Source organism: Delphinapterus leucas, chromosome 14 (assembly GCF_059928025.1).
Source record: "Delphinapterus leucas isolate spDelLeu-1000000601 "Yukka" chromosome 14, BTC_Dleu_Yukka2, whole genome shotgun sequence".
Taxonomy (NCBI): Eukaryota; Metazoa; Chordata; class Mammalia; order Artiodactyla; family Monodontidae; genus Delphinapterus; species Delphinapterus leucas.
In genome coordinates, this window is record NC_143142.1 from 16,647,462 (window position 1) to 16,659,896 (window position 12,435).

The 12,435-nt window shown below is 46.7% G+C and overlaps 1 protein-coding gene across 1 annotated transcript; it reads left to right on the forward strand.

Moving 5' to 3' along the window:
* Nucleotides 1–10,101: 10,101 nt before the first annotated feature.
* Nucleotides 10,102–12,431, forward strand: DYNLL1 (dynein light chain LC8-type 1). Its single transcript, XM_022550751.3, has 3 exons — nt 10,102–10,229; nt 10,445–10,582; nt 12,112–12,431. Exons 2-3 carry the CDS (start codon nt 10,451–10,453, stop codon nt 12,247–12,249), a joined length of 270 nt encoding a protein of 89 aa, XP_022406459.1. The 5' UTR covers nt 10,102–10,229; nt 10,445–10,450; the 3' UTR covers nt 12,250–12,431.
* The last annotated feature ends 4 nt before the right edge of the window (nt 12,432–12,435 follow it).

The window sequence follows — 12,435 nt, forward strand, 5'->3', positions numbered from 1 at the left end:
AACACCATCCTTTTGGGTTTTTATGGAGGCTTTATTACATAGGCATGGTTGATTAAATCATTGGTCATTGGTAATTGAACTCACTCTCCAGCCCCTCTTCCCACCTCAGGGGCCAGAGGTGGGACTGAAAGTTCTAAGCCTTTAATCTCATGGTTGGCTCCACTGACAACCAGCCCCACCTTAGGTGCTTTCCAAAAGTCAGCTCATCAGCAGAAACCCAGTTGTGGTGGGAAGGGGCTTGTTATGAATAACAAAACACTCATTTCACCTTTATAGCTCTGAAGTGATTTCAGGAACTGAGGACAAGAGACCAAATGTTATAACAAAAGATGATCCCATTGCTCATGTTATATTTATATATAACAAGATATATATATATATATATATATATGTTTATAATATATATTTCTTATCATAAATTGTAATGTCACAATCCCCAGCACGCAGAACAGTGACTGACATCTGGTTCTCTCTCAGCAATCATGAATGAAGGTCTGAATGAACTCTTGAGTTCTGGAGAGTCAGGTTTTCTTCCAGTCAGTGCCTAAGAATGGAGATGCTGGAAATTAGATACCAACTGCTTGTTCCTTTGTCTGGGGCCCTAGAATAATTGAGATTTAACTTGGGGCCACTTTGCATATAATTAAAGAGTGACAGCAAGGTCACTTAGTGAGTCAGAGGGGGCTCCTAGAGCAGACTCCAGTCCTGCCTCCTAGTCTATGCAGGAGGGAACTTGTTCTGTAATTGTTGGACATCCCATCCCTTTGTCTGTAAGTAAACCCGCCTGCCCTGTGGTCCTTATGCAGGGCTGTGAATCTGGGATCTGTGGCATTCAGACTCATCCTAGATTATTTATTTATTTATTTTTTGGCCACACCGCTTGGTTTGTAGGATCTTAATCCCTCGACTAGGGATTGAACCCGTGTCCTCAGCAGTGAGACCGCTGAGTCCTAACCACTGGACTGCCAGGGAAGTCCCATCCTAGATTTATTTAGGGCACTGGTTCTCAACTAGGGGGCAATTTCACCCTCCAGCGGACATTTGACACTGTCTGCAGACTCTTATTTATTTATTTATCTTTGGCTGTGGGCTCTAAGTTCCCTGACCAGTGATTGAGCCCAGGCCCTCCGCAGTGAAAGTACAGAGTCCTAACCACTGGACTGCTAGGGAATTCCCTGTCTGGAGACATTTTTGGTTAATAACTGGGTGTGTGGTGCAATTGGCATCCAGTGGGTAGAGGCCAGGGATGCTGTTAAACATCGTTCAATGCACAGAACAGTCCCCCAGCAGAAAACTTTCTGGTCCAAAACGTTGGTTCTGAGGTTGAAGAATCCTGGTTTAGGGTACCATTAATGATAATTGGTAGCCAGCATCATTGACCTTTGCCATGTGCCAAGTCCTATACCACCTACTTTATATGCACCATCTCAATCTCCAAATTGTCCTTGAGAAACAAGGACTATTACAATCCCCATTCTACAGGTGAGGAAACTGAGGCTCAGAGAGGTAGAGTCACTTACCTAAGGTCAGACACCTTAGTAGGGGCAAGGTAAGGCTGCACACCCAGGTCCGCCTGGCTTCAAAGTCTGTGCTTTTAGCCTCTTCTCTGGGTTTTCTGCTTACTGATTGGGAGCTGAGGGGGGCCCACTAGGCCTCTCTGGACGTGCCTGAATTTATCTGCTGCACCCCCGGACAGGGGGCTGAGCAATCAGGCTTCGGAGGTATCTGTCCATTCAGGCGAAGCTTGGCTATGGGCCAGAGGGAAGCTTTTTCTTCCCTGAGTTGTCCCAGTCTGTCTGGCCTCACTCTCCCTGCACTGCAGTACAGTACTTGGCTCCACAACTCAGTTCCCCTGCCAGCCTCAGGCTAGTGCCAGCCCTTCTCCATGGGAAGAAAGCTTCTAGATTCAGACCTAGGCCTTGCACACTCTCCCACTGAGCCTCTCCTTTCTGTACAGGAGTTCTTGAATCAACCCTGGGGACTGCAAGGTCACATTCCTCACACTTCCTTTCAGGTAAGGGAGGGCTGGAGCTGCTAGGTTGGTGACAGAACTCATGGTCCAAGAAAGTGCTTGAGGTCCCAGAAAATCTTGGAAAGTGATTGCCGGACAGGGCTGGGAACAGTGCAGTCCTGGGCCAGTGGCAGGGTGCAGGCTGTGGCTTTTTCTATCTTGTTTTGGGACCTCCAGTCCCTGCAAGAAATCCCTCAGTGTGCTTGTGAACAAATCCAAAGGGCTTTCTGAGGGCCCTGGGAAAGTATGATGGCTAAAGTACAAAGAATTTGTTCAGGGAAGATCAAGACAGCCAAGGACAAATCTGGGGTCAAATTTGAGAGGAAACAACTCTGAATCAGTTTGAAAAATCCATTCTTTCTTCAGTCCATCTATCCATCCATTCATCTATCCATCCATTCATCCATCCATCCAACATATATTTAGGGAGCTCCCACCAGGAGCCACGGATGCTGAGAGTCTCCGGGGACACACATCATCCCCCTTTGTCTGGGGAGGTGAGGCAGCTCAGAGGTTTCATCGACCACGTAAGTCTGTACAGTCAGACAGAGCAGGGTTCAAATTCCAGCCTTGTCATTCCTAGCAATGTGACTTTAGGCAAGGGACCTCACCTCTCCGCACCTCATTTTTCCTCATCTATGTAATGGAGAGATCAACAGCCCTTAACGTCCACCTTATAGAGTTGTGAGAAGTCAAGGAGATAATGTGTCCCAAATGCTTAGCACATAGTAAGTTCTCAGTACATAACAGCAGTAGCTACCATCTTTTGGACCTTGGCTAGGTCTTTTTTTTTTTTTTTTTTGGGCTGCACCACACGGCATGCAGGATCTTAGTTCCCCGACCAGGGATCGAACCTGTACCCCCTGCAGTGGAAGCATGGAGTCTTAACCACTGGACCACGAGGGAAGTCCCTGGCTAGGTCTTTAGATGCATTATTTAATATAAACCTTGCCACCACCCTACAATGAAGGTATTATCTCCATTTAAAAATCAGGAACCTATACCTCTGAGAGGCTAACTCGTAGGAGGGCACACAACTTGGGTTTTTCCCAAGTCTGTCTCATTCCAAAGCCTATGATTTCAGAAGCTTTGCCTCCCTCTCATGATGATTTCCAGTAATAAGAATAGAAAATGCATGTTTTCAGGCTCAGAAGGGTTCTCAAGAAAACTTAGCAGCTAGGAGTGGAATATAGTGAGTTGCCCAGACATGTGATGCTACAGAACCCAATTGATGGGCCAATTCAGTGGGACCTGGTGAGGGAATCTTGCATTCATTCCAAGAGTATAGGTTATTCTAGAGCAATTGTTCTTTATCCTCCTTGGGTTCTGAATCCCTCTGTGCCTCTGATGAAAGGTATAGATCCTCTCCCTGGAAAAATGCCTGTGAGCACAGCACACATCTTGTGCATAATTCCTGGGGACTTGTAAAACCTTCGCAATCCATCCACCGGACCCCCTTTAAGAGCCCTCCGCTAGGGCAGCGTTTCCCAAGTGTGGGACACATATCACTGGCAGGGTCCCAGATCAGTTTAGCAATATGAGGGCAAAACGTTTTATATTATAATATTTGTTTATATTTTATGGTTACCTTCTATTTATGATAAATGAGACTAGTTTTCTGTTTATGGTAATAATATAACTTTGCCTTTTAAAAATGCTTATTAAAAATAGGGAGTTTAATTAAAGAAAAATATTGAATAAATAATAGTAGAGGTAGGGTGCAGGTATGGCAAAAACCATGAGGACGATTTGGGAAATGTCTCTGGGGTTTCTCCTTGGTGGAGTCATGGTGGGTTTACTTTAGCATCATCTGAATTTCCAGAGGACCCTGGAAATGACTTATTTTGGGGCTCTCTACGTTGATTGCATGGTTCTGATCCACCAAAAATGCTGTTGAGTCTCCACTTTCTTACCTTCCCATGGAATTCCCCTAGTGCCTATGATGAGCTGAACCCTCCCTGCTGCCAATCAAAACTACACCAGATACTGTCCTCATGCAGATCTAAGTGCAAGCATTTTGGTGCCATACCCATTCATTTATTCAGCAAACACCATGTGCCAAGTAGCAAGCATAGGCCATGATCCATTCACGCCCAGAAAGTGTGAAATCCCCAGCACCCAAGGGTAAAGCCAACTTGTCTGAGGTGATGGAAAGAGCACTAGATTTGGAGTCAAACAGACCAGGATCTTAGAAATCTGGTTCCATAGCCACACAGCTTGCAGAATCTTAGTTCCCCAACTAGGGATTGAACCCATGCCCTCGGCAGTGAGAGCTCGGAATCCTAACCACTAGACCACCAGGGAATTCCATGACATCACTTCTGATACTGTGTTTGTTTGTTTGTTTGTTTTTCTAACACCAAATACTTATTTTTCCACATCAATTCTCCAACATCCACTGGGTGTCCAACAATTCAGTTCTGACGCTGACTCCCAGAGTTAGCACAGACCCACAGGCTAAAGGCACAGACCCACAAGACTGCAAATGGGGTGCCCACATTACCCTCACCATGCCCAGCTGACTATAAATTTGGGTTCCCACAACCACTTCCTCAGGCTTGATAATTCTCTAGAATGACTCACAGAACTTAGAAAAGTACTCTACTTACTATTACAGATTTATTATAAAGGATGCAACTCAGGAACAGCCAAATAGAGGAGATGCATAAGGCAAAAGGTATTGGGGGGTGGGGGGATGCAGAGTTTCAATGTCCTCTCAGGGTGCACCACCTGCACAGCACTTTATAGTTTTGGAGTTGTTATGGAGAATTTGTTACATGGGCATGGCCACTGGGGATTGAACTCAATCTCCAGCCCCTTTCCCCTCCCAGGAGGTCAGGAGATGGGGAAGGTAGGGGAAGGGGACATGGGTAGGAATAGGGGGCTGAAAGTTTCAACCCTCTAATCATATGGTGTTTCCTCTGATGACCAGCTATCTAGATATCTGAAACTATCTGTATATCTGAAGGCATCTTGCCTCCCTCCCCACAAAGAGTCACCTCGTTACCTAAACTCCAGCGTAGTTGATAGAGACTCATTATGATAACAAAAGAGTCTCTTATAACTCAAATAATTTCAAGGGTTTAAGAGCTCTGTGCCTGGATCTTTGGACAAAGACCAAATACATATATATATGTTCTATTATACTTCTTTGAGTCTGTCTTCTGATTACAAAAAGAGAGTATTCAGCTGAATAAAAGGTTGCCAACTGGAGGCCCATAGGCCATATCTAGACTGCACTGTGTTTTAAGAAATGAATTTGTGACCAACATTAAAATGATGATATTTCCCATAAAAATAATTCAGATTTCTGGTCTCTCTTGAAAATCAGATGATTTTAGCAACACTGGGTCAACAATCCCAAATGGCAACATCTGCCTGGGCACCTTTTAAAGGGCTTTTCTAGGGACTTCCCTGGTGGTGCAGTGGTTAAGAATCCACCTGCCAATGCACGGGACACGGGTTCAAGCCCTGGTCCGGGAAGATCCCACATGCCATGGAGCAACTAAGCCTGTGCGACACAACTACTGAGCCTGCACTCTAGAGCCCGTGAGCCACAACTACTGAGCCCACATGCCACAACTACTGACTCCCGCGCCTATAGCCCGTGCTCTGCAACAGAGAAGCCACCGCAATGAGAAGCCCGCACACTGCAACGAAGAGTAGCCCCCGCTCGCCACAACTAGAGGAAGGCTGCGTGCAGCAACGAAGACCCAACGCAGCCCAAAATAAATAAATACTTTTTTTTAAAAAAGGGCTTTTCTATTTGCCACAGTCCCCTCCACTCCCTATTGTACCACCTACCTCACCTCACTCATTAATGTTACCTGCTGGGCTCCTGTACTTCTAAAGCCCTTTCAAACCCCCAAACCCATGATATTGGAAAGATTAGGTTGCTGTTGACTAGAAACTCCTTGAGGATGGGGCTGTAACTGACTCTGGGTATATATTTCAAGCATCCAAATCCTGAACAGACATTTCATTTACAACTAGCAGATATTTATTACCTGCCTCACTGTGCGATAAGCAGGAAGTGAGAAATGATTCTGCAAAAATAAGTGGTAACAGAATGAAAAAGGCCGTTGGTTCCTAGAAATAATATCCCCAAAATGTCTCTTGGGGTTAAACACAGGCCAGAAAATCATGAGTTTCTTTTATTTTTTTAATATTTATTATTTATTTGGCTGCGTCAGGTCTTAGTTGCCGCGTGCAGGATCTTTGTTGGGGCATGCGTGATCTTTAGTTGCAGCACACGGGATCTTTTAGTTGCGGCATGTGGGCTCTCGTTCCCCGACCAGGGATCGAACCCAGGCCCCCTGCACTAGGAACACGAAGTCTTTATTATTTTAATTAATTAATTTATTTATTTATGGCTGTGTTAGGTCTTCGTTGCTGCACGCAGGCTTTCTTTAGTTGCGGCGAGCAGGGGCTGCTCTTTGTTGTGGTGCACGGGCTTCTCATTGCAGTGGCTTCTCTTGTCGCGGAGCACAGGCGCTAGGCGTGTGGGCTTCAGTAGTTGTGGCACGTGGGCTCAGTACTTATGGTTCACAGGCTCTAGAGCGCAGGCTCAGTAGTTGTGTTGCACGGGCTTAGTTGCTCTGCGGCATGTGGGATCTTCCTGGACCAGGGCTCGAACCTGTGTTCCCTGCATTGGCAGGTGGATTCTTTTTTTTTTTTTTTTTTTTAAAGGCAGGTGGATTCTTAACCACTGCGCCACCAGGGAAGACTGGGAACACGAAGTCTTAACCACTGGACCACTAGGGAAGTCCCAGCATGAGTTTCTGATAGTGCTCTTACTTCACTTTTTAAATATTTATTTATTTATTTATGGCTGCGTTGTGTCTTCGTTGCTGCGCGCAGGCTTTCTCTAGTTGCGACTAGTGGGGGCTACCCTTCGCTGCGGTGTGTGGGCTTCTCATTGCGGTGGCTTCTCTTTGTTGCGGAGCATGGGCTCTAGGCTCGCGGGCTCAGTAGTTGTGGCGCAGGGGCTTAGTTGTTCCATGGCATGTGGGATCTTCCCAGACCAGGGATCGAACCCATGTCCCCTGCATTGGTAGATGGATTCTTAACCACTGCGCCAGCAGGGAAGTCCCACTTTTTTTTAAAAAAAATTATTTATTTATTTATGCTGTGCCCGGTCTTAGTTTCTGTGTGTGGGATCTTCGTTGTGGCATGTGGACTTCTTGGTTGCCGCATGCATGCGGGACCTAGTTTCCCGATCAGGTATAAAACCTAGGCGCCCTGCATTGGGAGCGTGGAGTCTTACCCACTGGACCACCAGGGAAGTCCCTCTTCCTTCACTTTTAAAGAAAATAATTAGGGTCAAGAGCTGGTTGAGATGAGCAGCAAACACAGAAGATGCTCGGGAAGGCAGGTGCTACAAATGGAGAAAAACCTACAGGCATTTATCGAGCAAAATCCTCTTATTTGTTAGAAAACCTTAACATCATCCCGTCCCAAACTCCTTTTCTTCAAAGTTATTAATAAGAAAAAGGCACACTGTCTCCTCAGCTAAATGTATTAAAGTAATATTGAAGTTAAGAGAATGGACTTTAGGGTCATCCAGACCTGGAATTTTTTCCTTTATTAACAGCTTGACCTTGTGAAAGTCAATTTCCTAATCTGTAAACTGGGGACATAAGACCTGGAATTCTTAATTCAATGCATATCTAAGTCAGTGCATGCTATGTGGCAGATGCTGGATTCGATGATGAAGATGCAGCAGTGATGAAGACAGGCAGGGACAAGTAGACAATAACTGAGCAAATAAATACATGAGATAATTCATGTGAATTTATTCTGAAGGAGTAAATGAGGCAAGTACAATGGAGGAAATAAAAAAGTTACTTCAGTAGAGAGTAACTGAAGTGTGGTGGTAGGGGGTAAGTAGAGATGATTCTTTAGGGAAGGAGGCATCTGAGCTCAAATCTAAATGAGCAGAAGTTATGCCAGGAGGGAGATGGGAGGAAAGGGGTCCCAGGCACAGCTGTTGTGAGGAGCAACTGAGTAAATGCCAAGCACTTGGTGATAGGCAACCACTCAATACACAGCTGCTGTTCTTATGACCTCATCCCCTTTAACGACTCTCAGCTCCTTCTGTTCAAACAAGGAGAAGCTGGCCAAGCCATAGATCAGAGGGTTTAAAACTATATACACTACCAAATGTAAGGTAGATAGCTAGTGGGAAGCAGCCGCATAGCACAGGGATATCAGCTCGGTGCTTTGTGACCGCCTGGAGGGGTGGGATAGGGAGGGTGGGAGAGAGGGAGATGCAAGAGGGAAGAGATATGGGAACATATGTATATGTATAACTGATTTACTTGGTTATAAAGCAGAAACTAACACGCCACTGTAAAGCAATTATACCCCAATAAAGATGTTAAAAAAAACTATATACATATGAAAAGTAAAGGCCCCCAAGAGAGATTCAGGTTCTGGCATCATCGTTAGATTCCATAGTTCTGAATCATGCATCCAAGTCAGCAAGTCAGGTAGAAGCACTAACCCAGACTCACTCCTGTTGCCAATACAACTTCTTCCCCAACAGCGACTCTGTGTAGAACTACTTTAACTCCTCCAACCCATAATCCCACCACTGGAAACCTGAAACTGGGAAAAGTCTCTTAATTTGATTTAATTGATATGCATATGTTGTACCGGAGTTTCTCATTATTCCCAGCTGGTTTCTCTTTGGCATTGTGTGCCTCTGATCAAATTGTAAGGGGCTCTGGATTAATGAGAGTGGGTGGTCAAGTAGAAACAGGCAGAAATGTAAACAGAAAGCTTCTGGTTACATGATTAAACTGATAACTTGTTTATGCAAGTTCAAAAACACATTTTAGGTATTTAAGGGTTGGTTGTTCAAAACCTTGCCATGACTCTTGGGACAGTTCCGTAAATTGACAGCCATCGGTAAGATTCTTCCAACCCTTACTATGTGCCACAAGTTGTGCTGAGAACTTCAAATGCACTAGTTTATTTAATACTCCCAGCATGCCTATGAAGTGGTTTCCTTTTATATTTAATCCCTTTACAGATTAGAAAACTGAGGTTCAAACAGCTAGTAAAATGACAGGGCTAGGATTTAAATATTTAAATCCAGATCTGATCCTGCTCCCCAAGTCCTTGCTTTTTTATCCACTTAGTGGTTAGTCTCCCTAAACCAGAGGAAATACCTCTAAGGGATGCCATTCTATTCATTAGGGCACCTCCGCCCTAGAGGTAAATCCCCACCAAGAAACTCCCACACAGGAAAGACTGCCTCATCTGAGCAAGACGCCCCACCCTGGACACACACCACCAGGATCAACACTCCCAAATCCACCCGGAGGGCTCCCCACCCCCTTAAATGAGGTCTGCATTGCCCAGCAGGGAGACCCCACTCTTGGGGATAATCTCTTAATTCATAAGGAAACCCTCTCCCATTTCTGAGGACCTCTGACACCCGCACTCCCATAGTTCAGAGGAGGTCCGGCTGAATAATTTGCATGGCCCAATGCAATATGAAAATGTGGCGTCCCTTGTATTAAAAAAAAAACACGAATTTCAACAATGAGACAGCAGAGCATTAAACCAAATCCTGGGGCTCCTCTTCTGCGACTGCACGGATCACTTGCCCACGAAGCCAGCCCTGCTTAAGAGATACCCTTCTAGTGAAGCGATTGGCTACCTCAGTCAGAAAGGGTAAATCCTTCCGACCTGGGATGGGAGGAAGGGACGTGGGATACCCAACTTCCAAAGACAATACTTATTCGAGAACGCACTCTGGGACAACCTCCGTAAATTTAGAATCACTTCTCTTGACCTGGGCGGAAGCTTCCTTCGCACCTCTCTAGCCGCTGGGCGGTCCTCGCGACCCCACCCCAGCACCGCCTTCGGGGTGTTTGGGCTCATCTCGTGCGGCCCATTGCCGGGGCAACCGACGCCGAGAGCGGTGCATTTTGGTCTGCAACAAAATGCAGGAGAAAGATCCTGAGGGAACCATTGAGTCCATGGGCCAATGGGAGAGTTCTGGGGGCTGTGTCAAGCCAATAGGGACGTTCGGTGGGGGGCGGGGCCGGCGGGAGCAGGGCGGGGCTTAGGTACTAGGCGGCGGCGGGTGGCGTGGGGCTCCATAGATGCGCCACGGCTTTAGTAGGGACCGTTCGTCTCGACCGGTCTGAGCCTCGCCAGCCCCTCCCCCAGGAGACCGTTGCAGTCGGCCAGCCCCTGCTCTTTGGTGAGAGACTCGGGGGGGTTCCACTATCTGGCTTCGTCCCCTGCCGGACTTATCCCGCCGTTCGGTCCGCGCGGCCCGCGCTTCCTGAGAAGTGGGGTGGGGGGGGTCGTCCCGGGGTGGCGTGGGGCGGGCGGAGCGGGCCGGGGAAGCTGGCGCCTCGCAGGCGCAGCCCATACCCCAACTCCTCACCCTTTGCCCGGGCCTCGCCCCCCCAGGTAACCATGTGTGACCGAAAGGCCGTGATCAAAAATGCCGATATGTCGGAGGAGATGCAACAGGACTCGGTGGAGTGTGCTACTCAGGCATTGGAGAAGTATAATATAGAGAAGGACATTGCGGCCCATATCAAGAAGGTGAGGACAGGGCGCGGGCGTGGGGTTTCGGGCAGTTTGCGCTCAGCTGGGGCGAGTCACAACTTAGTTCCTTCTCCTCGATCCTGCGTCCCCCGAGCAATGGCAGAGATACTTGGGGGGCACGCAAAGTAGCGCGGGTGTAGAGGTTTCCAGAAAAGGACGCAAATGAATTTTGCGCTTCTCTTGAAGATCGGCCCCTCAGCGTTCGAAGTTTTTTTTTTTTTAATTACCCAGCTCCACGGGGAAAGCGCCACCTAGTAACGGTTTCTAGGATCAGGCAGCAGCGGTTCCACCCCTTCTGCATGATTGCTGCGCCCAGGATCCATCTGGGTGCTCGAGAGGGGGGTAGCTGCGTGGGTGTTTCCAGCAGGGCCGAAGGGAGATCTTGCCAGCCTTCAGTGGGGAGTCAGTCGGCAGTTGAGGGAAAGTGGGTGGTAGTGAGGGCTGGGTACTAGGTTGGGGGATTGGTAAATGGCAGTCTGTAGAAAGCTGGCAGGCCTGCCAACTTCTCGAGCTATGTTTTCTAGAAGGGAAGGAAGCTGGCAGCCTAAGCCGTGGGAGGGTTCTAGTCGAGAATGAGAAGATGAAAGACTTCGGATGGAGCAGAAATAAATACCTTTTTGACAGAGGCAGCAGCAGTGCGTTGGTCTAGTTTGTAAGAATTTTATTCCCCTTAATCTAAAAGACATTCTTGCTGTGTACAATACAATAGTAGCCAAATTTTGCCAAACTCACCAGAGACTTGTAGTACTTTCATAGAGAAGGACTAGCTTTGGCCCCTGCCTAGAGCTACCCAGTGAAACCTAGCGCCTCTGGGGGTGGAGAAAATAGGGAAAAGTTGTTACTGCAGTTTGCTCTCCTTGAGGACCAGGTGGTAGATTAGCACTGTTAGGATAGATGTGGGAAGAAGGGCTATTGACAGAAAGATAAAATTTGCCCAGGTAGCTGTCAGGTTCTGCTTCCAGCATTCTTTTTATAGGGACAGTGGAGTGCCAAGTGTCTTGTCCGTTTAAATTTTGATCCACAGTGGTTTAGAAGCTCATTGAGGCTTTGTTCTTTCGGAAGTCTTTTGTTTCAATAATACTGAAATGAGTTATAGTGGGGGTATTTTGGGCTAAATATTTACTATTTTCTTGGCTTTTGTAGGTGCATGTCGTACAATAGGAGGATAGTTTAGTTCTGTTTAAAAACTAGAGGATAAACTAGAACTGATGTCACCTGCTGTTAATGAATAAGAATATTCTAGAAGTTATGAAGGTGTAATTGCCATGATAACAAAGCGCTCTGTCTCTGAGGTTGCCCTTTCTGACTTTTACCTCCCCAGCCCCCATTCCCAGCTTAGCTCAGATTGCAAGTGTGTTTGCATTAATGCACCATGTAGGCGATTTGGAGCTGAGGAACATTCTTTCATTCTAAGAATTTGCAGATGCTGACGTTCCTTCTTTCTGTTCTGCTTATCAAGGAGGCAAACTCTGACCTCTGGTTTAGCACTGAAATTCTGTGTTCTTTTTCTCCTCCCCTTCCCCCAGGAGTTTGACAAGAAATACAACCCCACCTGGCACTGCATCGTGGGGAGGAACTTCGGTAGTTATGTGACACATGAAACCAAACACTTCATCTACTTCTACCTGGGCCAAGTGGCCATTCTCCTGTTCAAATCTGGTTAAAAGCATGGACTGTGCCACACCCAGTGATCCATCCAAAAACAAGGACTGCAGCCTAAATTCCAAACACCAGAGACTGATATCTTCAGCCTTGCCTAAGGGAACACCTCGATCTTTATTGTGTTGTTTTGTACAGGGCATTCTCTGTACTAGGTTGTTGTGGTTATAAAGCAATTAGCAAAACAGCTT

Bases quoted from the DNA above. Each gene is read 5' to 3' on its own strand.
- DYNLL1 (XM_022550751.3), top strand. From the start codon at position 10,451: ATGTGTGACCGAAAGGCCGTGATCAAAAATGCCGATATGTCGGAGGAG. The intron at 10,583-12,111 runs GTGAGGACAGGG...CCCTTCCCCCAG, and splicing joins TTGCGGCCCATATCAAGAAG to GAGTTTGACAAGAAATACAA.